The sequence below is a fragment of the Manacus vitellinus genome, unplaced genomic scaffold, assembly GCF_001715985.3.
Source record: "Manacus vitellinus isolate BGI_N305 unplaced genomic scaffold, ASM171598v3 scaffold_18_pilon, whole genome shotgun sequence".
NCBI classification, from domain to species: Eukaryota; Metazoa; Chordata; class Aves; order Passeriformes; family Pipridae; genus Manacus; species Manacus vitellinus.
This window is the reverse complement of record NW_021939324.1, coordinates 14475901-14502542: the sequence shown is the minus strand read 5'-3', so window position 1 is coordinate 14502542 and position 26642 is coordinate 14475901. Positions and strand designations below refer to the sequence as shown.

Sequence of the window (26642 nt, the reverse complement as noted above, 5' to 3'; positions counted from 1 at the left end):
TCACATTTCAATTAGTATTTCCTGGCTGGCTTTGACTACCCCTTTGTCATGCCAGCAGACTGTGTAACTTCTGCTAAATGCTTTTATTTTCGAGCTTTTTTACAAATTCACTTCAGTCATGACACATTGATTTTCAGATTGTGACGGAAAGGTTTGGAGAAAATATGCGCAATAAGAAAGTATATAAATCTAACATATGTAAATGCTATCTCATTTGCTGAAAGATCTGTCAATTACTTAAGACTTCTTGGCCATTTTGCCTGCTTGTAACTCCTGCAAATGTGCATTTGACTAGTTCAGTGTTTTGTGTAAATGATTTTGTATCTGATTATTCTATGTGAATATTCTGTACATCTGATAAATTCTTTCTGAAGTAATCTTCTGTTTGTTTTAGGAGTTATTGGCTGTTAGTCTTTGAATATACTGTGTTATATTTATAATCCCAACTTGAAGTATTAATGGTTCTTCAACGTTTCTAAGATCAGTGATCACATGAAAATGAGGTTAAACTGTTCTTACTTGTAACTGTTTCATATGTATGCTCTTACAAGTGAAGTTTCTTGTGTTGCTGTAGCAAAGATCTCAGTATTTATCTGAAAACATGGGAACAAATAATTATGAAGCAAACCAGTCAATACAGTCAATCTTTAGCAGGAAAAAACACTTCCCTAAACTATAAAAGGTTTTAATTACATCTGAAGAGGCCTCAGTGTGATCTTCAGTAGAAAAGTCTACATAAATTATTTGACAGTGGTGGTCTGCCAAAAAAACCCTGGGGAACAAGGCAAATCAGACAGTTGAAGTTTAATTAGTGTTGTGTGTGCATCACGAATGCAGAGAGGCTTAAAAGCCACCAGAACTATTCCAAATAACGTTTTGGGAAATAATTTCTGAGTTTGGCTCTACTGTGTGATTTGACTGTGGGATCTGGAGAATGAATTTTTGCATGTTTTATGAAAGCTTGCGGCGGAATAAGAGGTGGACTATTTTTGTTAAAAACACGAGTCACAAGTTGTGGTAGCAGTTAGAAAAATACACTTCATTAATTTTCCATATGTCAATTTATTCAGACAGTGTAGTACTCAAGTTATAGACAGTTTTTTAAAAGGTACTGTTCTAACAGTAAAATCTAGTAACTTTCCAACATGGAGAAGAGTGGTAATCCTGAGACTTGTATAGGATCAGACCTAATTAGACACCTCTTCAGCTTTTCTCGAGATCTTCTGTATGAGAAGAAAGTAATTTTGTAGTTTTGCTTTGTAGATAAATAGTTTATGAAATTAAATTATCCATGATATTGTTGGAAAAAATATATTAAAGCAAGTGTATGAAGTATAGTATTATCAGCATGTAGGAGTTATATGCTTATAAAACAAATGAGTATCAATCATATATCTCTCAACACTGATTAAAAATATCTAATCTTGAGGACGTAGGTATGCTACACTATATTCTTTGCCTGATGGCATTTCTTGAAAAAATAAAAATGTTGCATTGCTTAAAAATAAGATGTAAAACTAAAAAAGGTACTTCGAAAAAGAACTGCAGTTTCTATACAAGTTCTTATTTTACTGTATTAAATACTTAATAATGAATAATAGTGTGAAGTTTAACTATTAATCAGAGATGGATGAAATCTAAGTCCTAAGTGGTATCAGTTTTAAAATAACTTCCGTTGAAGTACTTGTTGAAAGCATACTGAAGGAATGAACTGCATTAATCACTTCATTATGAAATAAAATGTTTTATGGAGATATTACTTTGTGTTTCCTCAAAATGTCAAATTTCTCCATATCAGCTTGCCAGGAAGGGAAAAAGCTGGTAGAAGAAGCCTGGGGAATGTTGTAAGGTTTTTTTTTCCCTATGAGGAATGGCAGCCTTGCATATCTTTCCAGTACCTGCTAATTTAAAAAGCAAATTAAAATACTCTTTCTCTACAGAGTAGCTTAATATCTGACAATCAGTCTGCTGTGTACTACCTTACAGTTTGAACGTTTTATTCTTTTTCTTTGACAGTAGTAGAACCAGATGTAGATTCAGATTCCCCGCAGTGGCTCCCCTTTCAGTATACTGAGTGTTCGCTATCAGACTGCTACCTACTGGTTTTTGGTTTTTAGCAGAGAAAATATTTAGTTTGCAGGCATGTGTGGAAAAGCTGACATGCATGAGGCAGTTAGCGGTGATTGGAGACGATGTGGCCCGACTGATTTGCAAAGCTAACCAGTGAACTTTCAGTGCTATTTTTTGTCATTAATAATCCAAGTCAACTGTAGAACATGGAAGCTTTTCTTGAAGTTACTGAAATCAAACATTTCATATTGACATCTAAATGGGAATAATTTTCTCAGTATTTTAATCTTTCATTTTTATCCTGTATATATCATTACACTCATGTAAATAAATACAGTTCTTTCAAAACAGTAATATGATCAGCAATTATAAATTTATATGGAAATTTATATGGAAATATGTAATTGACTTTTTCTTTCTTTTTTCTGCTATAGGGAGGATTATACCAGAAAGAAGATTTGTAGAAGCAGTAAATCGTGAAGCATATCAGTATCAAATGGGTGACTTTCCAACAGAATGGGAAGGTAAATCCTGAATATATTGGGTTTATTTCAAGATAATTTTTGCCATTGAATATAGACTGTATTTTTAATGGAATGTCCGACTATGTGAATAGGTTAGTTGTTATCTTTCATTTTAAGTAATGCAGGCTTTTATTTAACTGCATAACCATTATGAATTCTTAAAGTAACCTCTTTATAAGCAGGATAAATTTTGTTTAGGAAGTCAGTACTTAGTAAAAGTAAAGCCTATATGGTCATGATTTACTCCTGTTAAATGCGAAGATATTTGTTCCAGAGAGGGGTATGATTAAATAACCATACATAATGTGTTAAACCTCTGTATTATGTCTTCACTGTGCTGTTTATTTGTAGGACAGTTGAATTATTGGTGGCACAGTGATGGGGCTTGCTTTTTTTTTTATGGTAATATTTGTTTTCATATGGTTTTCCTTGCACAATCTAGTAGGGAGTTGTAGAACCTGTTAATAATTAGCCATTTTATCCCACTGCTACTGATTAAAATCTAGTCTGAAAATTTGGGGCATAATAAAAAAAAAAATCAGGGAAGTTAGAGCATTTCCTTAGGATTAGCTGATCAGTCTTAAACAATCAAGAAATCCAGGAATTGTTTTTCATTTGTGATTTTGTCATCAAATTGAAAGAATTCACAGAGGAAAGGAAAATTTGCACTGTGCAGATCAGGTAATAGTCTTTTCCCCTTAAGTATTTCTCCTGGTTTCAGCCGAGGATGGGGTTAATTTTTTACAACAGCCAGGAGGGGATGTGGCTGAGGGGACATGGGCAGACCCTAATGTTATTCTATACCACCTCACCTCATCACCGGGCAGGGGGGAAGTAACTCTGGCTTCTGAGAATAAGGGCATGGCTTCTGGTTGGGAAAAAACCTGGGCACATCTGTTGGGTCATTGAGCATTTTACATGTAAATCACCCTCTCTTTTGTACACTTTTGTTATTGATATTGTTGCTGTTACTGTTCATTTTCTTGTCTCATTGCTGTTTCCAGTAAATTGTTGTTATTTCAACCTATGATCTTTACCTTCTGGGCCTCCTGTTCACCTCTCCGGCCACTCAAAGGGCAAGGAGGATGGCAGAGAGAGAGGGAGAGGGAGCAAGCAGCAGTGTGATTTGGAGAGTCTCTTTGGGAGAACTAAATTGGAGAGTACCATTCCACCACAGTACTGAATTTCTCTAGGAAGAAGAAATACATGCATGTTTTTTCCCCCTGTGCATTCATTGAACAGAATGGGTGTGTAGTGCATGCTTCAGAGAGAGAAAGTATGGGAATTCCAGAAAAAAGGTTAACCCGTATTTTTTTGACCAGTGTCAATTTAAACATCACAAAGTTTTGTGGACATATAATTTTTAAAAACCAAAATTGGTACTTCTGCTGTGGGTATAGAGGCTGCTCAAAGAACTATTATGCTTTTGCTACCTATTGGGGTGTGAGCTGGGGATGTAGGATACTCTGAATTTCAGTTCATCACTACTTCTTTTCTGCCTCCTGTAAAAGAAAAATTCTCAACGAGTAAAAAATGGGAAAGAACAGAAAGTGTAAATAGTTTAAATAATACTATAGAGGCTACTTTATCTGAGTGGGAACAATTTAATTCAAGATTTTTAGACATGCTTTGCTGAAAGGTTCATTACATTTCTGTCCCTATTCTTCCCTCTTTAAGACTGGTCTAGAAGTTTCCCAGGCCAATGGGACCTGTACTGAACTTTCACTCTATATATTTTGTCAAGACTCTTGAAAATATCCCAGTGTATTCTTTCTGTGGGTGTTCACTTTATAATCCATGCTGTCATGGATGCTGATCATTCCAGCAAATAGCCTGAGGCTTTGCAGAAGGAGTTCTAAAATGCTTGATGTTTCCTCTGAACAATAGAAGATGAATATAAGGTTAGAAGGTTGTACAGTATTTCTTACTTCTGTTTTCTCTTTACTCTTGGACTCTCTGCTGGGCACGTGCTTACATCTCCAGGGGCCTCCTCTCCAAACCCTGTGTATGTACTTTGACATCCATGGCCTCTCCACCACAGTTTTGGCTGGCTCAGCAATAGCAGTCTCCTTGCCTATCCTTCTCAGGCTTTTCACTTTAAGGACTGTGCTGAAGTTTCTGTTGCCTTATCTCCTCTCCTTTTTCTTGGGATCTGTGGGATCACTTATGGATAATTCTTAATGACCACCTGATTTAAAAACTCCCTTTCCTTCTCCATGTTACCCTACATCACACTGTATGAACTAGAAAAAAAAACCTCTTGTGACCTAAATTAATGAAAGTACCATCCCTGGAAATACTTAGGGGCATGAGTTGTCTGAGGGGAACTTGCACAGAACCAGGGACAAGGGATAGTGTAAGGAGTGGGAACAGGCTGTAGTGAAATTTGAAGAGGGTCTTGGTTACATCTCATTGTATACCTAAGACATTCAACTTGGACAGCTGGACTGATTTTGGTGGTGTGTTTATGAAGTTATAAACACATAATACGGTAACAGAGATCAAGTAGAAAGCAATAAAACAAGTGCGTAAACCAATCATCCAGATTACAGACTCTGGAGAGGATGTTTATGTATTATTCTTGGGAGCTTACTGAATATAGCAACAAGGGTTTACTCCTGAAGAACTTGTCTAGAATTTTTCTCCTAAAGCTATTAGTTTTAAGTGCTGTGCAGGATTAAATTTCCTACATTCTCAGACCTGTGAATTTTACAAAAGTTTTGAAATGTCCATTAAGGCTTTCATAAAACTGAAACACAATCCCATGTGCTATCCTTAGTATTAGTTCTTTGTACACATAAAATTCAGTTAATTTGTATTGTAAAAATGTAAAAGTGTATTTCCTTTTATACTATAGTTTTGAATTTAGAATGCAATCCATATGTATATAATATAAATATTGCCTGTTTTTGTTCAGGCGAAGCCTACATTTTACTACAAAGTGGGAGTGCCTACTTTTCCCTAGGCATGTATGGATGCACACAATAGATAACTGTTCTGTATGCTAGTTCTGAATGTTCACCCACTGTAGAATGTGTAATTTACCTCCTCAGGACATGTCAATAGTGCTCCTGAGAGGAGAGTTTTACATACTACAGAGATTGCATGCTTCATGCAGCATATTTTGCCATCTACTCTTAGTAACTCTTTTTTTTTTTTCCTGGTAATATTTAGTGATTAATGGGAGTCTTAATTTGCATGTTCACTTTCACAGTCATTACAGTGTGTTATCTGCCAGTAGGAGTCTTAAAGTTCAATGAAAATCTCATGCATACTAATAGGAATGCAAATGATTGCTGATGAAAGAATGCAAAGGTGTTGAGGTAGGAAATGTCCAGCTGTCTTGCAAAATTCCTTTTAGACAAAGGTAGCATTAAAATGCATACAGAATGCAGGAAGTGCCATCCAGATAAAATTAGAAACAGCAGTTTTAAATGGAGTCAATGAATCATTTTGCCAAAGCTTTGCAGTGCAGGGAAGCACTTTGGTTGCACTCAGTACATACATGTTACCTTCTCTATCAGGTTTAAAACATCTTGACTGTCAATGGTGAAGGCATTTCATTTTGTTAGCTTGGGGAATGGGAGTGTTCATGTGGAAATTTTTTCCAACTATAACTGTCACTGGATATTTGTCTGTTAAGTATATGCATGTGTGCATATTTTGCCCAAATAATACATAATAAAGCACCTACCTACCTACCTTGTTTCCATCAACAAATATTTGACTGTGGTATAAATCTGTTCAGTAATTTAAACCTGCATGACCAAAAATATAATGAAAGTTGTAAATAAAGATGTGAGAGATTTTTCATTACTCAAGTGTATACACTGACTATGTTTTCCAAAGAGAATGCAAAATGTCTTAATTTCAATGTATCGTTTACTTGGATTTTGTTAAAGCTAGTGCAACCTCAGTAGTAAATGGCTGGTTATATTTTTGTATACATTCATTCTTCCTTTGTTATCATGAATTTCTCGTATGCCTGAGCTATGTGGTGTTGGTGCTTTTTTGAACCATGTGTTGGGTGCTCAAAATTTTATTGATAACTTAAAAATTTGAATGGCTTTTTAAATTTTTTCTGTCTGAAAGAGAACCACCTGAAAACTGGTGGAGATTGAATATATTAGAGTCCTCCTATTCTGCTTCCCAAAGATCGAGGAATGGTCAGGTGAATTATTAGTAAAATATATTGCTTTTGAAAGACTGATAAAACTGTTACATGCTAAAGTTCAGTATATTAAAATGTACTGAATTCAGATGATGTTTTCTTTGCTTTTAATCTTGTAATGTATCTTGAACTGTGCTTTATGTAGAATATTTGTGTGATGTATTTGCACAGAGGAATATGATATATTAAAACTAATTAGCTTGATTTTATGGGTATAAAAAGATTTTAGTAAGTTTTCTTACTGTGTTTCTCCCTCAGCTTTGTTGCAGTGAAGAAATCTTTCATTAAATAATGATTTTTCTAATGCAGTTCATTAAAGATATTAAAATTAATTCACCTCTAGTAATTTGGGAAATGGTATCAATATTTGTGCCATCAAGTTTTATTTACAAAAAGATTTGTACTCCTGACATTTATTAGAAAAAAGGAAGGTTGATAGCTTCTATAAAACTGTACATTCAAGTGTTTGCTATAACTGGAAAGAAAAAATAGCACAATATTAAACTGTGTGCATTATTTATGTATTTAAATAGATGCAGTCTGATTATAGAATGTTTGATACAAGAAATCTTCCTAAATATATAGTTTATTTTATTGCTTTTGAGTGTTGGTACTAATTGAGAACCCTTAATGACTTAAAATGTGTTGTGTAATGCTCCTTGCTTCACAACTTCTGTTCAAAGGAGGTATGACATTGTGTTACCCTTCACTGTTCTGTTTGCGGCTTGTTGAACTGAGGTAGATAAGCAAATGATAAAATCTTTTGCTAGAAGTATTCCGTTCATCTGAAAATCATTAATCAAATAACTACTAAAAGTCGCAGCTTCTATTGAAAGAAAATCTATTGTAAGGGTTATATTTCAGCAGTAGTTTCTAACTGCAGCTTAATTTTTGTAGGATTTTAAATTTTTTCTTTAATGCTCAGTAATTGTAATCAGGTGAAGTTAAAATGCAGCTGGTGTTTTAAGAAAATACTGGCAACTTTAAAAAAATATTTTTATGTGCTAAGAGCTGTGGGACTGAAAACAGTGGTACTGTCCTTCCAGAGGTCAGAAGCAAGGCATGGCAAGGTAGAAGATAATACTTTGTTGGAAGTAATCTGTTACATTTTGATGGTTTAAAACTTAATTTTTTATGAAGCATTTTAAACTACAACTTTTCCTTTTTTTCCCTCCAACTCTATCTTTATTGATTAGTGCCTGGTATACATACTTTACTATACTTGAAATCTCTACTACTTTCTTGCTTTTCTGGATGATGCTGGAACTGTTGCTGAGTATGGACAAAATAAAGTTCTGTCAGAAGGAAAATCTTATGTGATAAGATTTTCTCCAATAGCATTGTTCATTATTTTTACAAAGAGTGTCTGCAAGAGTATCTGCTGAGAAGTGGCAGTCTCAGTTTAGTCTCTGATTTTGCCAGATTTTGCATTTTGAAATCCTTGGAGAATATAAATGTTTGAAAGAGCTACAGGTACATGCAAAATGTCCTCTAATTCTATAGATTTAATAGAAAGGCACTTAGTTTTATTTTGAATTACCTTAATGGGCTGTTTTTCATTCCTTTAACATAGAACTTTTGCGGAAAGGGTGATGTAGTCTGTTCAGAGCTGAGTTACTTCCCCACAATGGCAAATTTGGGTCTCTTTTTTGTTAGGAGCTCTGAGAAGAGCTGGCAGGGACTGCTTTAAAGGAAAGTAGTTTGAAAATGTTATTTAAAAGTACACATCTTCAGGAAGCGTCAACTGATAGACAAGAACCAAAAATAATACCTTGCTTCATATCATTACAGGTATTTTAACATTAACCTTTACCATTAATCAAGGGTGTTGGCCTTGTCATCATGGCTAAATTCCAAGCTATGTCATGCCATTTCGTCTCTCTTAAATTGGTATTATGTTAATTGGAAGCTATTCCTCCTAAAACCAGTTTCATACTGCTGCTGAAGCAGAGTGGTGTTAGTGTTTCACCTTTTATGTAATTGCATTTTCAGTAACAAGTTGATGTTATGGCTCTGTGCAAGTTTTAATGTTTTTGACTTGTCTGACTCATTCCCTGGTTCCCCTCAAAATATAGCACAGATGGTATTAGAAAATTAAAATTTCGAATAGTTCCCTCTTAAAGTGTTTCTGAAACTTTGTAGGTGAGGCCATAAATTTGATTAGGTGATAACAAAGTGTCATTTTTGCTCTAATTTTCAAGCACAGTAACAAAAATCTTAATTATCCAAACAAACAGATGAAATAACATTTTGCCGTATCTCAGCACCTGGAACTGGCTTTCCTTATGTTTATCATTCTCTTTATTACTGGCCACTTGTATTCTGCTACTGATTAATCTGAAAAATATGACCAGAAAAGACAAACATCACTGAAATTTCCACCCCAGAACCTGCCAATTGTGTAGATTGAAAAGGCATGAAAAAATGTGACAGTAGTGATATTTCTAAAGAGTGATGAATATTATCTTGCTCAAGTCAGGTAATTTCTCTAAATAATGCCAGTAATAGTTGGAGCTATTTCATATAATCATAAACTGAATAAAGTGAGACCTGACAGAGCCTGCAGGAGGGTCTCTGGTTTGCTGCCTCCTGTCAGTCCCCGCTGACATCCGTGGTAGTGATGGGAGTGGGCATATGTCTGTTGGTTTTGCTTCAGAAAGGCTGAGCCACGGGACAATTGTCATTGCCACTGACTCCATTCCTCTTCTATCTTTTCCAGCATTAATTGACTGAGATGATGGGATCCTTCCCTCAGTCACAGTACCTGCCCCTCTGTGCAGTGGATAATCCCGCACAGTCACAGGATGTACTGCAGTCCAGGCTCTGCAGCCCCTCAGTCAGGTTTGGGGCTGTGCCTTTCATGCCCGTAAAGGAATTCTAGTTGGCACTAACATAAAAAGGTTTTTTGCTTTAAGAATGCCAGAAGCATATACAAGAGTCCATTTTCTCCAGAGTGGTTTAAGGCTGTACATACTTTTCAACAGTCAGCTTGTCATTTTCAGGGTGAATCTCAACAACAGGCCTGTGCAATGAGCCCTGCTTTTTAAGCCTTGTTTTGACAGCCAAGATGGAATGTAAACTGTGTCCAAGCTCTCCACACAGAGGTGACACCATTCCGCACAGCCTCCTTCTTTGAAGACTGAGAGTACTGACACAGGAAATAACATCTTCTGTCTACATTTTGGGAAATGACATGATTTGCCAGGGTGTGTCAAATTTTATTGTAATTTTTTCGTAACTGTTTATTTTCTGCTACAAATTTGTCATAAGTTTGAGTTTTAATATTCTGCAATCTCTGAAATAATCCATTTGATTTTTTTTTTCAGCATGGATAAGAAAAAAAAGAAAGGATCCACCCACCATTGAGGTGAGAAGAAATGTCTTTAAATTTTCAATTGTTATAATGAAGCTACAATAATTAATTTATAGTGGACTCTTCTCTGCAGTAACTTGACCCTTTTGGGGAAGAATTTAGTATGTTCCTTGCCTAATTGATGAAATTATACACAGACTAGATATCTAACACTTAGAAAAAAAGTAAAACAAATGGATATACAGACTCCACTGTTCTTTAATCATCATCTGTGTGAATTCCTTTAAGATGGTCTACATAGGTTTTTTAAAATGATCATGGCGATTTAAGAGTCTCTTTAATTAAACAAATTTTGAAATTACTGCCATAACTTTTTAAATTCAGGTCCTCTGTGCATTAATGGAAGGGTTTTTTCATGGTATTTGACATTAAAATGCAGGTTCCAAATCCATCTGCCAGTGGATTCATCAAAACAGGAAAACTAATTTTACAATGCTAATGAGATGGGGGAGTTGCAGCTATGTCTTTTTCCATAAGATGACAGAGGGAAATGTCTCACAGTCTTTCATGCTGGTAAGTTTGTAAAGGGAGGAACAAGTTCGACTGCTGATCTTTGTTATACAGATGCACACACACACATACACAACTTGCCAGGATTGCTATTACAAGTTGCTAAGCACCAGCTAGGAATGAGAAGGTAGATTAGGATGTGTTTTGCTATGGAAGGTTCAAACTGACATCCGTGGAGGCAGATACTTGACTTGCATCAGGAATCTGTGTCAAGTTCAGTGAAGCTATGTTGGCATCTCTAGCCAAAGATTTGGCCACTGAGATCTGGAATGCACTGGTTTGTGAAAAGTTACCCTGACTGCCTGTGTTTTGAGATAACCTGGGGAAGGTTGTCAGCTGATGTTTAGAAGATGTACTTCATTGAAACACGCTCCCACATAAGATACAGCTTTTCAACTAAATCTCTCTGTCCCTGTTTCACACTTGCCACTGAGGCTGTAGAGACAATAAGGGCTACCCGTGAATGAAAGAAGTTTAATTTAATTTATCCTTAAAGCTATTTGGGGAAGCACTAAGTGTGAGTTCGGTTTTTTAAAATTTTTTTCTCTTCCCTCCTCACCCTAGTTACTTGTGCAGAATCATAGAACTAGTACTACAACAGTTGTTCCATCGAAGTGTGGACTGAGTTCCTGAGCTTTGGTTTATACTAACTGCACACATACAACTTTTATTGTTGAAATTACCACTTAATGTGATACTTGAAGATGAGAGGTGTTGTGAGTCTTTTGTTTTATCATTTCTGTGAGCCAGACTGTTGTGATAGTTGTGATGAGATAAACCTGTTCCAAGAAGGGCAGCCTTGGGTCTGGAATTGGCGCAATAAAGCTCCTCCTGGTGCTAGAGATGTTGGTTCATTTTTGAAATAGGGAGCAAGGAGTCTCCATAGGTGAGAGAACTGTGGAACAATGGTGTTCTAAATATTTTACCTTCCAGAAAAAGCAATTTATGGAGAATGAAAGATTCCTGGAACTAATGGTGGATTCAGAGTTACAGGACTGCTTATACTTTCAGTTTCATGAGGTAATAGATCTGAAGAATAATTTAGAAGCTAAGTACTTTACCTGCAGGGCTGTATGTTGACCTTAACTGAGCAGAAGTGATAGACTAGGAATTTAAAAATAGTTATCTTTTCAAGTAATCTCTAAATTGTTTTTTTCCTGTATAAGAAAAAATAGTTCAAATATATGTATGTTAAAAATTCTTGCCAATACTTTGAAAATAATGCTGCAGTCATATTTTAAATGATAGTGCAGCCTAATTTTTTTCTCTGTATTAGTGTAGGGCAATATCTATGATATACTTTTCTCCTAATGTGAAACTGCTATATTACAAACCCTTACACCACAATATCATTATAAATATAATTATAGTAGTGAAGTGCATATATAATATTATTTGATCCCTGTTTGTAGGACTGATTGGCTTTTGTGCTTTAGCCACATAAACTTTACTGGCTGCTATTCTGTATTATATACCCTTTTTGACTGTAAAGATGATACAGTAAACAGCTGTTTGACAGCTATGGAACAAGGGAATATTTGTGACCATATTTCATGTTGAAACCCTATATAACAAATCTCTTTGTTCTTTCATGTATTTCTCATGAGACTAAACTATTTCTAAAAAAGGATGTAAAGCCTACAAATTTTGCATTGTTGCTTTAATGACGTTTTGCTGTCATATTCTAGCATCACAAAACATCATTATAGTTCCTAAAGCATAAGTTTCTGGACCTGTGCCCGTGCTCCTACCTTTGCAGCCTGTAATACCACTTTTTTAGATGGTTTTCCTTTTTTTTCTGTCCTCTGCCCTTTTTTATTAAAATTTCTGTTCCACTACTGTTAGCCTACCATCCCCCTTTTGTATTGTATGTTTGGGTTTTTTATATTTGTCAAATTTCTCTTTTATTCAACTCTTGTCTATTGATGTTAGAGGTTGCCAGACTGCTCAGGTTATCAGGTCTCATAATGAGCTCTATGATCAATTTTTAATTGAAAATATTGCAGAGATATGGCTTCACAAATCATCTGGATCTTACTGATCACACTGATGACCATATTTTGGGAACTAATAATCTGGTAAATACTGTAGGCTAACAAAATGTCATTCATAATCATCAGGACATGTCAGTCAGTTGAACGAGAATGAATGTGAATTGTCCTTCCTTACCAGTGGTCCGAGTAGTTAGGTCGTGACACCTTGCTTTACATCTCTTTCTTTAGTTTCTCTTTCTCTCTCTCTTTTTTTTTTAATGGAAGAATACTCCAGTGACTTCACAAGTCAACTTGTTCAGTGTTAAATGTGCCACGTCCTTAATGGTTTGTTTCTACCTTGTTCTCCCACACCTTTTTCCCCATTTTTGGAAGAAGTCACTTAGACTTCTGTATCTGGCTAGACATAACCCAAGAATTATGCTTACCACCTTGGTTATTTCTAACCTGACCAGTTACATCAGGCATTTTAGTGCTTGTTATAGGTAAATGAAACTAGGCTGAAATATAGCAGCAAAAATTTATTAAAGATTTATATAAAATGCAAATAAGCAAAACAGTGCGCTGGGCGGCCAGGGAGACTCACGGCCCACAAGCACAGTGGGCAAAAACAGTAACCTTTATACCCTTATCAATTCCCCTCCCATAGTCACTTGTTATCTCTCTATTGGATCCAAGTTCGCAGGTCTGGTTCTGGTTGGTTCTTTTGCAGGCCTGCTTCAGTTGCCAGGTACTGTTCTATCCATAGTTTTAATTAGTCCTTCGTCCTTGAGGCCTAGTGTGTGGGTCCCTCCAGAGGTCCATCTTGGATCCTCTTTATCGTCCTCGTACTTGACCTTTTGATCCTTGTCCTTCCCTTCGTTACTTTAGTACACTTTTAGTCAATATACTTTTAGAAAAACAAGATACAAAATACTTATTCAGCAAGGCATAATAATTTGTCTTGTCAGCTTAAGAACTGCAAGCTGCAGGACTATCAGCCTATAATACTGACAGGTTAATTAACCATTCTGCAATTTGCAGTCCTCCAGCCTTAACAGAACATTGATTACAATAACATATATATAGGAATATAACATGCAATACAACTGAATGAATAAATTACTACTACTAATTTGATGAGTAAATTACTTTACTACTACTTATTTATTACAGTGCTGGAAGCCTTGGGCTTTAAAGCCAGCTTCTGGAATACTGGTTAACAGCTAGTTGCCTTTTAATTTAATTATAACTTGAAATACGCCAAGTCTCAACTCAGTTATGGTAAGTGATAACTTTGCAAATTAATGCAGATCAAGTTGTTTCTTATCTTCTGCTTAAACATATTCTGTTCCTATCGTAATCAGGGAATCCATCTTGATATAGAATTTTGGCTCATGCCTGTACCCAGTGTAAGCATGTGTGTATGTATATACATACACATACTGCTTCATAACAGATGAGAATCTGAGCTTCAATATGTATATTTTTGCATTACTGTAACATTTTGTCATCAATACCTTTATATATGTTTTGAGTATGGTCGTACACGATTGGCTGAGGAACATTTGTCACTACCTTTATTCCTGTGAAGCTGTAAATTATATTTTAACCAGTTTAACAAGGCATGAATAATGAAGTAGACTAATACATTTCTTTATTATGTATATAGGAAACTAAATGTATGTAGCAAGTTTTCTGGCAAATAGGAAATGTAATATCTACTGGACCACTGTGGCTATGTCTCACACTTAGCACTATCATAGATAGCATTATGTAAATATAATTAAAAATAGTGATGAAAGAAATTCTTATTTTCTATTGGTAGTGGCTGGATGCATACAATACTTGTAAGTTCTGCTTATGGTACCACTTTCAACAGTGTACTTATATCTCTGCCTGTCTCAACACACCGCCAGGTTTTGCCCACATAGATAGTAAGAGTCATGTCAATTGGTTTAGTTTAGGTATTTTGTATCTAAGACTCTGAGTCTTCAGCTTCTAAACCTAGAAAGAACTAAGAGACATATTTTTAAGGAAGTAGCAAACATTAAAAATATTAGGCATATAATGAGTTTTTAAGACTTTCTGTGCCTAAATTCTATTTGATTTTTTTTAGTATTTTCCTATTTCAAAGGGCATCAGATTTGTAGCAGCCTTTAAAGAATCCTACTGTGCCGTGGTCTGTGGGGGTGGGGTGAAGGGCCGCGGCACTGCACAAAGGGGTTCAAGCGAGGTTTGAGGTGCAATGCTCGTTTTGTGAGGGTAAGCAAGGGTTTTATAAGCTCTGGCGTGGAATGCACCAAAAAATGGGGTGAAGCATGAGACAGAGAACCAGAAAAACGAATAGGGATAGGGACTCAGGCGAAGAGGGAGGAAATGGGGAGGAACCGGGGAGGAACTGGGGAAGGAAAGGACGAATGGTAGCTCTCTCCTCACTGCAGCTTCTTCAGCCAGTCAGAGGGAGAAGCAGGGATCAGGCACCACGAGGCATGCCTGGGCAAGCCCGGGCATTACAACCATAGGGAAATCATACAATGCACATATTTATAAACACATAAGAACTGTAAAGTCCATATAATAAAGTCCTTTCAATTGCTGTTTATCTTTTTCCACGCCTGGAATCATTCCCATTCTGATTCTTGCTCTTCCACACTACTGTCTGTAACACAAGGTACCTGAATGTATTTAGAAATCTAACCCTTATTTTTGTCTCCAGCAGACCTTGTAGCTACACACTGCTTCTGATAATGTCCTGAGGTTCAAGGGTGGCCGAGTAACTTGGCGTGGTTTAAGGCCTTGTCTGTAGAATGGAGATAGAGGTAAAATTATAGACTGTCTTGAGGTGCGAGAAAACTAATGAGGAGACCTGCAGTTATGACAGTGCCAAGAGAAACTGGTATGGAGAGAAATGTGGTTTATCTCTGAACCCAGCGATGTGGTATTCTGCAAGTGGTAGATGTAAGCACAGGGCTGCACAGCCATGAAGCTTCTCATTTTGAATGGAAACCTTTCTGTTGCTTGGTGTGCCTGTGTATGTTATGCTAATATTTTGTGGGAAGTAAAGTAGAATTGCATGTTCTTTTAATTAGTGTCAAGATCTGAAAACAGTTTGAAATAGAAAACCACAGTAAATGACTGCTTTTCTCATGCATTATGTACTTGTTACTCAGTTAATAAATCTCAGTGGCTTCTGAATTGCACAGCTGGATAGAAGGTGAAATGTTAAAAAAAGAAACTTTTTGTGACAATGCCTGTCTTCTTTCAAACTATATCTAGCATTTCCATAATTATCTCTTTTGACAAACTCCTTGTCAAGGGAGAAAAAAACATACTTCAGTGAGTTGTGATAAGCCTAAAGTTTCAGTGATTGTTTCTTCCTCTCACTCCCCTGAATAATTACAGTGAAATTACATTGTTTTATTCCCACAATGAGTACACACTTTTCCCATTTGTTTGATCTTAAGTATTATTTATTTGAGAGGTGGTATGATCAAAACTAGCTTCGGTCATAGAGATCAGCTTACACAGAATTCACATTCCTTTAAGGAGAATGGAATGCAGTTTAGAAAAATGTTTGGTTTGGCATTGTTGGGATTGCATGTTAGAGTTTTGTCTCTGTCTGCTTTCAGATGCTTCAGCTGAGAAGTTTTAAAATGAGAACTCAGACTTGGAGATTGTACATTCTTACACAAAGAATAGGGCTTACTCGTGAAGCCACCAAAAGCTGCACAATATGATTTACAGTTCTGGGAAATAATATTTAAAAAGCACAGGGATAAACATGTCTCTGAGCAAAATATTTCCTACCGTTGTTGTCCAGGATCACAATCGGGATTTGGGCCTATTCAAATAATTCAGGTTGCAGTAAGTAGCAGTTTTTTGCATAGTAAATTGGGCATGATTCCAGGGAGGATTATTACTCTGTGAAAGGGCAGTAAAATTTGACAATATAAAGAGCTGAGCTACTAAGGTCTTAAATAAAAGGGAGTGGTCTGAGAAGTCAATTAAAAAAAACAAATTGAACGCTTGCAGAAGCCATCATCTTTTAGATTTTAGGTTTTTTCCCTCTTGTTATTTTCAGGTTGGAAACACAGGTGCTTGTCAACCTGCACAGAGGAGTATTGAGGCACCAATTTGTCCTGTTCCTTCCAATTTGCCTATGCTGCAGATCCGAAGGCTGCAGAGGAGGGAGCTGCTGCTGTTCTGCAGCTCCTATCCATGTGGGAGTGAGTGCATGGAGCATTGGTTCCATCTCCTAATTCACTGTCAGCACAGCTGAATGGGCGTGGAGGGCGAAGTAAAGTGTACCAGGAAAAGGGCTGGTACAGACTATATCATATGTAGACTAAGGGGAATGCAAAGAACAAACTCTAACTGAGTCACAGCAACAGTTCCTTGTTTGCTTGTTAGCAAATCCAGATATGCCTTTCTAATCCAAACTGCTCCTCTGTTTTTGCCATGCCCTGACAGCCCTTCAATGTGGTGGTTGTTTCTCATTCCCAGCTTGGTACTGCTGAGCTCATGTTCAGTGGCTGAGTTATCAAGACCTGCCCTGGATCAGAACATTCAGTGCTTCCCGGAGACAAGGTCCTCTCTCTGCCTCCTACTCTTGAAATATGATGTAATAGCCAGTTATTTCATCTTGTCTATTTAACTTGTCAAACCGGAAAATGGAGTTTAGGTAACTAGTTTGGCGATACTGTAAAAAATGGTGATTCAGCTTAACTTAGCACTTTGCCATATATTTAGTCAATTTGATAATGAAGAAAAATTCTAATGTGTTAAACTGTCTTATAACAATCCATGTTTTAAATACTGTGCCAAAGCAATTTTTCAATTCCATTTATTATTTTTTTATCTTTCTGCCAACTTGTATGTATGAATTTTTAACAGGCAGAGTTCAAAGTTCAAGTACATTAATGATGAAACATAAAATATTCAAACTAGACACAAAATGCAAGTATTCTATGAATATGCAGTGTCTGTATAGTTCAAACAAAGAGCATTAATCTGTCCAGATGTTTCTCAGTTCTGGCATCAGAACCCTATTCAAATCAGGAGAAATCATTTCAACTTACGTATATAAGATAACTTAGAAAGTTGGAATGGTTTCTAAAACAACATAAATAAGCTATTTATCTTTAATTTAATCAAAATACAAACCCATCTGAAATGAATGTGACACCTTGCTCGTAGTTAGTAATAAATACAACCCTTGTATTTATAGGGTTAGGTACAATGTCTTTAGAAAACCTTCTGGAAAGAACAAAACTAAAACAAGTGCCGGTGTGTTAAAATAACCTTTTAAACAATTCTGTTTAGAGATTGTTACATTGGTACTCTGTGTCTAGATACCTGCATCCTTAGAACTACATTCATAACCCCATGTTGCCTTTTGCCTTTAGTAGTTTGAAAATGCTCTGTGAGAGGCAAGTGATGGTGTAACTGATGCTTGCCTGAGGCCAAGAGGGAAACAGTGAGGAAGTAAGAGGAGGGGGAGGAATATTTCCTCCGATTGTGGGGTTCAGGAGGTGCTGCAGGATAGAAATTATTAAGTACAGGCTTTTACCTGTGGAGAAGTGTTCAGCAAAGGCTAGTCACTCACAAGCGAGATCCCAGCTGAAGGAATGAGTAAGTTTAGAGAACCCTCTTTTGTTTTGTGACATTTTCCTGCTAGGAGGAATTAATTTTATTTATTCTGTAAAGCTACTAGTTTATTCACAAAAGGAGAAGAAGTGACAATATAAGATCCTTTAAGAGTGAAAGAACACTGCATTCCAAATGTTCACCCTACAAAGCAGGTCTTCCAGTACAGCCTGGTAGGCAGTGAAAATCCTTTTCACTAGAGACAAACTTGTAGATTTTTCTCTATCTATGGAGTGGAGGTGAATACAGTTTCCAGGCAGCAGGGGATATTTGGTGATACATCTCAGCTGCCATAATTAAGCAAGAGTGCTAAATGAAAATAGAGTTTTCAAAAAAAGTGGAAATTTCATCCAGTGGCAGGAAATACAGCCTGATGCCTTTTGCAGCAATGCATTTGGAAGACAGCAACATGTCTTGGGGTGTGTTGCCCCCATGAGCAGGCCATATTCATTCTTTTTTCATGCAGCTGTTATCAATGCTAAAATGTCAGAATATGCAGAAGTTGTCAGTTTCTGGATGAAAAGCAGCTGCTTCAAACTCCACATAGGGCCACTTCAGTATCTCCTTTGGTATCTTCAAGAAAACCTTAGACATAACTTTCTTAAACTCTGCCTTCCTTAGGAGGGAAGACGTGCAGCTCCAAACATCAGAAGGATTAAAAACCTCATACAGCTTAGAATAATCACCAGGTTAGTTACCTGCAATCAGTCTTCTTTTACTTTCCATCTAAAAATAAACCTTAGAACATGTAACTGTTGGCACATGATGGCTGGATGTCTTAAGGCATTTTTCATTTTTTAGTTTTGCAGCATAACCCCAGTCCTTAGTTTTCTCTTTTCATAAAAATGAAGGACATTTCTGATACTCTTTAGGTGCCGAGTGCTTCCTGAGAACTACTGGTTCAAAGGGCTTACATCATTTATTTGTACAAAAAGAGAGTGTCAGAAAAAGAAGCTACTCCTTAGAAAATTGCAGCTATCTGGAAGATACTATGTTCTCTGGGATGGATAGACTAATTCTGTATTTCCCTTGAAGGTCAGAGCACATTACATGTTCATGTGCTTACATTTCAGCAGAAAATTAATTGCTATGTTTTGGGGGGCAGTTTTTAGTGAAGCCAGCCATCTTATGAAATACTGTGATTCATCTTGGAGAAGGAAAGAAGATAAATGTTCTGAACCTGACAGTATAACTTCAATGAAAAAATAAAAAAAAAACCAACCAAACAGAAAATGCACAAATATTTAGCTCTCTGTTACTTTTCATAGTATATCAAACAGTAAAGGATTGGGTTGCAATGGAGCCTCAAAGTGAGAGTGTGATGGTGTGCAGGTGAGTTGGAGAAACCTGTGGTACCAAACAGATCTATAGACTACTTGTCTTGGGGAGAAGAGCGCTGTAGATGTCAATTCCTCTTCCACTGTCCACGTGATAGGAGGGAGTCTGGGGAGGAACCTTTCTACCTGTCACTATATTTAATTGCCATGCAGATAAACTGAAGGCAAATCTGGAAGATTAGTTATAAAGATCCTGCATATTTCTAGTGTGTTTTAAGGATAATTCCTTCAACAAATATGCATGCAATAGTTTCATTAAAATTTGCATTTTGAACAACGTTGATTATCATATTCAGATTTGGAACTACTTGGATCTTTTATTTAAATACCTGTCCTGGCAGGGAAATTTCAGTGTCATAACTGCTTCAGACTGCAGCAGCTGTGATAGCTGAACCAATGGTATTTAGAAACAGAATCAGAATGTTTTAAAAAAAAGTATATGTTCTAGTGAGAATTGAAAATAATGTATTTTCTGGTGATAATATTAGAAATAGAAAGGACTCAGTGCCTGTGAGAGAATCCACAAAATGAACTTGCCAGCATCAAAGGACAATGTGTTTATGATAAGAAAACTCATCTATTTGACTCAATTTTTCTAACATGCCCAATGACTCAAGATTTCCAACTCACATTTTCTTTAAATTGAACCCAGAAACCCACTGAATTCAATGTACATATTAGTGGCATGAATTTAATGCCTAAAAAAGAGGTGTGCAGATACTTAGAACTTGAAAAATTTTTGTTCTGGTATGGATTGTATAGGAAATTCTAAACAAGTCACTTCAGGGGGCTTTTTTTTCCTATGTTTGCTAATAAGGATAATTTCTCTTTTTCAAGATTCACATGGTTATTTTACTAGATCAGAACTACACTTTGTCCAGTGAAAGCTGATTAAAATAGCCTTACTGAAGTTGGAAAACTAGAAGATAATTATACATCAAGATTTAAAATGGACTCGGAGCATTTGGAATTTAGTTACAGCTGCTCTTACCTGACTAAGATAACTTTATGTTAAAGTAATCACTTGAAAAGATTTTAAATGAGAAAGTAGCTGTTCAAAGAAAGGAAATTACATTTGTATTTTAATAAATAATTTCATTTTTTTTAGCAGAGACTGTGATGCAGTCTTCAGATATCACAAACGTATTTGACCTTGTTTCTTGGTAGTGGGTTAATACAAGCACTGTAGGAGTAATCCCCTTTATATCAGTCAGGAGGAGGTAGAATTATGTGGGCATGAGGTAAACAAGGATAGAATTGAGAGACGTTACAATGAGGTTTTGCTATACTGACTGTTGAAAATTTGATCTTCCTACACTTGGCAATATTTTTATTGGAGTATAGGAGAATTTTCTCCACCCCTTCAGTTTGCAAAGTCGTTTGTGTGCTTGTATATTTCCGTGCAGTATAGGTTTATGAAGAGTTCTGCACCTGCTCTGTGCATATGTGAATTTAAGTACAGAGGCAATTAAGAACTAATAAAAAGGGATATTTCCATGATACCTCTAAGGTAAGGGTTTTTTAAATACTGCCTTTTAAAGCATTCTTAGGTGTTCAAAGTTGCTATGTCAACTCTTGGCAACATCACATGTATTTTTTAACACCATTCCTAAAATAATGCAATGGTGTTCTGCTCAGAGAGCAAACTGTACTGGTCTATTTTGTCCTTAACTCTGTCATATACTTGTAATCTGAAGAAAGCATTCAGTCTTTTTCTTCATTCTGGAGGTCATCTCTATCCACGTGAATAACAAAAAGGTGATCAGGAGTAGTCAGCATGGATTCACTGAAGGTAAATTATGCTTGACCAACCCAATTGCCAATGAAACAACTACCTGGATGGGTGAGGAAGAACAGTAGATATTGTCTACCTCTACTTCAGCAAGGCTTTTGACACTGTCTCTCACAACGTCCTCATAGGCAAACTCATGAATGTGGACTTGATGAGTGGACAGTGAGGTTGATTGAGAACTGGCTGAATGGCAGATCCCAGAGGGTTGTGATCAATTGTACAGGGTCTAGCTGGAGGCCTGTCACTAGTGATGAGGTTCAATACTGGGCCCAGTATTTTATTATTTGTTCATCCATGACTTGGAGGAAGGGGCAGATGCCTCCTCAGCAAGTTCACTGATGACACAAAGCTGGGAGGAGTGGCCAATACCCCAGAGAGCTGTGCAGCCCTTCAGAAGGACCTCAACAAGTTGGAGAGATGGACAGAGAACTGTCTGAAATTCAACAAGGACAAGTGCAGGGTCCTGCACCTGCAGAATAACCCAGTACAGGCTAGGAGCTGACCTGCTGGAAAACAGCTCTGCAGAGAACAATTTTGGGGTCCTGGTGGACAACAAGCTGTCCATGAGCCAGCAGTGGGTCCTTGTGGCCAGGAAGCTCAGTGGTATCCTGGGGTACAGTAGGAAGAGCACTGCCAGCAGGTTGAGGGAGGTGATCCTGCCCCTCTACTCAGCCCTGGTGAGGCCTCACCTGCAGTGCTGTGTCCAGTTCAGAGCTCCTCATTGCAAGAGAGACATGGGGCTCCTGGAGTGGGTTCAGCAGAGAGTGACAAACATGGTTAAGGGACTGGAGCTTCTCACAAGGAAAGGCTGAGGGAGCTAGGCCTGTTCAACCTGGAGAAGAGACAAGTCAGAAAAGACCTCATCAATGTATACAAGTATCTGAAGAGAGGGTGCCAAGAGGATGGATTCAGGCTTTTCTCAGTGGTGCAGAGCTGTAGGGCCAGAGGCAATGGGCAGAAACTGATGTACAGGAAGTTCTACCTGAATACAAGGAAGAAATTCTTTACTGTGCAAGTGACTATGCACAGGAACAGATTGCCCAGAGAAAGTGGGAAGTCTCCCTCACTGAGGATATTAAAGAACTGTCTGGATGCAATGCTGTGCAGTGTGCTTTAGGATGACTCTGCATGGGCAGGGAGGTGGGACCACATGATCCACTGTGGTCCCTTCCAACCTGATCCATTCTGTGATTCTGTGATTTTAGGTATTTATTTACTAATCTTGCGTGTCTTCAGCTTATGCACTAGCAGAGTCAAGGTTGCACATCTGTATCTCGCAAAGCTGTGCCCTGTGGCACAGATACCTAATACCAGAGGCATAGTGAATTACAGGAAGAGATGCAAGTGATAAATAGCTATAAGTATCGAGTCCTACACAGAAAACAATGCAAGAGGTAGCCTTATTTTTAATGTATTTTCACATTTGTTGATGACTGTACCTAATTTCTTAATTTCTTCTTTTTGCTCCAATAGAACAGTGAAATGGACACCACAATGCAATTTTGCTTCACCAATAGGATCAAAATATTAAGAACATTCTAAAAAAGCATTGAATTTGAGGTTGGGGAAAAACAATTAATTTTGCCACATTTTATCTAAATATCTGAAAATGGGGATTATAAAGTTAAAAAAAGCAACGACTGTTTAAAATGTTTTATTACAACATTTAGTATTGGATTGGCTTTTGAATCATCTAATTATCTTTCTACTCTGTTCTTAGGAGATTCTTAGGAATGAAAATTATAGAGAAGAAATGAAACAGAAAATAAAAGATGTATCTGAAAAGGATAAGCTGCTTCAGTCCAAGGAATACAAGGAGGGACTTGTTGCTGAACCAGGTCATACTCAGGTTAAAGGTCATGCATCTGCCCCTTACTATGGAAAGAAGGAGCCTTCGGAAGATCCTACAAGCACTGCAAATACCTTCCAGCCTGGTGCCTGGATGCCACCAGGCAGTGGTAGTAGTCAAAATAAATGAACAATTGTATTGTACAGATATTGCTCATGAATAAATGTTTTAACAGACAACATAAAGAGCTTTACATGAAAGTGTGCAATGAAGTGGTATTAAAGCAGTTTAATTTACTTTTGCAGAACTATTCAAATGGGCTTAATCACGAAAAACTGATGTAAAATGTTTGGGTTTAGTGAAAAACAAGATGTGTTACTAAGTTTGGTTTTGACAGCTGCTGTTCATCATTTAGTCCTGAATTCAGTTAGAATGTTGTCTAACTTAATTTCCCTAAATAAGTCTAAATTGTTTTTTCCTTGAATACTAATATATTTTTAAAATTGTTTTTGATGTAATGGTCGGTACGCTTACATTTTCCCAAACCTTGGCCAAGATATCTCTTTACAATAACTCCCTTGTCAGTGCCAGTCTGCTCTCCACTGGCAAGCAGATGGAAAAGCTGATTTCATTGACAGGAATCACTATGACACGACACTGATTACACACTGCATTCATCATAGAGACGTTCTTGTAACTTAAAGAAAACAGTCAACATATCTGAATGTTTGATTTTAAGCCAGCAATTTGCACAGGATAAAATCAGTTAAACTACATATAGCTGCTATAATAGAGGCTCGAAGTACTTGATGAAGCTGCTGCAAAATAATACGAGGTTTGGGACAAGGGACTGTCATGAATATTTAAAGAAAAAAATAAAATTAGTTTTTATTTCTGGTGTATCCATGGACTTCCCTGAATGATTCGATCATTTTGGCCACAGTTTAGATACATAAAATGTATGGATTATTTGCTTAGAGAGAATGTTTGAGAACTTCAAATAAAAATAAAGACCACACAATTTTTCTTCAAAAAGTATCAAATTTATTTATGGAGTTTATCCCTCATCAGTTCTCCTCCCTGTGTTTCAAGCTGTGTAGGTATCAAAGGTGGAACACGTATATATTTGACAACACTTCATACAAAACATGGAGACATAATCTCACATATTTATAAAATGCCCAAATGTCATATCCTAATAATGCTTGCTTTCACCAACAAAATTGAAAGGGGATCAACTTCACATTTACTTTAAGTAATTTCAGTTAGACTCCCCACTTCTGATCCCCCTTGGTGTCAGCGAGATCTATAGGTCTATTCATTTGAACAATGGTACTACTTTAAGGTTTTATTTTTAAACATAATCAAAGACTATCTCCTGAAATGCACAACTCTGTGCTGCTTGTTTAGATATACGCAAAATAGAAAAACTTAATGACTGCCACAAGGTCTTTTGAACTAGACCGTGTAGAGGCCTTTGAAAATTTAATCTGTTCTGTTAAGAAACATAAATTGGAAATAAGGTTAAATAATTTTGGCATGTTTCCTACACAAACCTTTTTTTTTTTTCTTCCAGTATACCAGCATTTTGCAACCTGTAAGGCAGCAGAGTTTCAAGGGCTATGAGAACAAGAATTCCACCTAAACTCAAAGGTCCTAGATCAAAGGTAGCCAGGTCAGAAAGTAGGAAGAACTACTGTCACCAGCATGTGCACTGTCCTCCCACAGCCATGTGCTACAGGTCACTAGGACACAGAACACTAGGCCAGAACACTGGGTCTTTGGTCTCACCCTGTTTATGGCTATTCTTTGAGGCATGAAGAATTTATGAAGGCAGAAACAAATTAGTTACAGGTGATTGTTAGGAAAGACCAAACAACATAGTACTGAATTTTGTAGAACATGATGAGTGCCTTAAGACAAATGAAGCTAACAAGAACAAGTAATCAGTTTCCCAGAGTTTGGGCTGAATTTAAAGGCTGTTCATGGCTGGTAGTTCAGGAAACAGGAAGAGCTAAGGTAGGTTAATTTTGCAGGGAAGCCCCATCATCAAAGACACTGCAGCAGCCATTACAGGCACACGCAGCCATATACAGTGTCCTTAAAGGAAATCAGTCATCTCTGCTATCTAATTAAGCTACAGTTATCTCTACGGCTCTGCTGAAGGTATGCCAAAACATGCATTTCTGTAATCCAGTTTATTATTCACATTTTCCCCTAGATGTGACAACTTTAAGACACTTGTTAAGTCATAGCTCAGCTAAGGGGAAAAACAAATTACCTCCAGAGTTACGCAACAGGGTAATTTTTTAACATAACATGCAAATTTAGAAAAGCAACCTGCGCTAGAAACCACAAGTAGTAGATTTAATAAGTGTCACTTGGGCAAATTTGAACACAAATCATCAGGAAAAAAAATACACTCAAAGTATTACATTTCATACTTCAAGAAATAACAGGATCAGGTATCAAAGGACAGTTACAACACAAAACATACAAGTGTTTCATTTAAAAAGTGGATTCTTTGCGCACGGCAGGTCATTTTTGCCCATTTAATCCTTCTTTGTTCGTTTGGCTTTTGCAATGTTCTCTTGGCGTTTCTGTTTCTTCTTTTGCTCTCGCTCCCTGGCCTCAATCATTTTTGCAAGCTTCCATGAAAGTGCTGCACTGATCACGAACAACGGCGTAAGGGCCAAGATCACCGTGGTAAGAAAGCCATAGGGGTCCTTTGCAGCCCACTCCACGATGTACTCAGCCCAAGCCTTAATATCGAACATCTTTTCTGTTCTTCTATTGGGAAAACCCCGTGGAATAATAAAAAAAAATAATTTCTGAGTACTCAGAAAAATAAAGGCACACATACATGAAAACAAAACATAAGAAGTTCTACCTCTACATGAGGAAGAATATTTCTGCATTGAGGACGGCAGAGCACTGGAACAGGCTGCCCAGGGAGGTCGTGGAGTCTCCCTCTCTGGAGACATTCAAAACCCAACTGGACGTGTTCCAGGTGACCCTGCTTTGGCAGGGTCGTTAGAATGGATGATCTCCAGAAGTCCCTTCCAACCCTAACAATTCTGTGATCCCTAACAATTCTCTGATAGCAAATACCGTTTTAATACAAATTGTCATCAAAGAGCAAGCCCATTTTTGCTAGAAAAGTAGTGCATGGTATGTGAAAGCGTAACACAAAGCACTAACTACACCTTAAAGTTCAGCGTTTATAAAAGAATTAGGCATTCCATCCAATAGAGCTGCAGGTACTACCAAGAATAAATTGCTAAATCGAAAAAAAGAGTACGGTCTGTGGTTCTCTGGAAAAGAAGGAAAGCCAGCCCGGTTGGTTTCTCTCTCCATAGGTTTCACTAGGGACGGCAGGGAGCCCGGGCAGCACTTCAGACACTGAGCTGGCGGTAGCCGGGAGAACAGAAACCCGGCGGCGGTGTCGGCTCCACCG

The 26642-nt window shown here is 37.2% G+C and overlaps 2 protein-coding genes across 2 annotated transcripts in view; one reads left to right on the top strand and one right to left on the bottom strand.

Annotated features, from left to right (window-relative positions):
* Window positions 1-1145: 1145 nt before the first annotated feature.
* NDUFAF2 (NADH:ubiquinone oxidoreductase complex assembly factor 2) lies at window positions 1146-24220 on the top strand. The gene is made up of 4 exons (XM_008933635.3): window positions 1146-1158; window positions 2505-2594; window positions 10092-10132; window positions 23117-24220. The coding sequence occupies exons 1-4, from the start codon at window positions 1146-1148 to the stop codon at window positions 23372-23374; spliced, it is 402 nt and encodes a 133-aa protein (XP_008931883.1). The 3' UTR covers window positions 23375-24220.
* A 522-nt stretch (window positions 24221-24742) lies between these two features.
* The window catches only part of SMIM15 (small integral membrane protein 15), a 2183-nt gene continuing 283 nt past the window's right edge, over window positions 24743-26642 (bottom strand). Inside the window, exon 2 of the mRNA XM_029958998.1 lies at window positions 24743-25977. Within this exon, the coding sequence (XP_029814858.1) occupies window positions 25738-25962 (225 nt within the window). The 5' untranslated portion in view covers window positions 25963-25977 and the 3' untranslated portion in view covers window positions 24743-25737. The remainder of the gene's footprint in view (window positions 25978-26642) is intronic.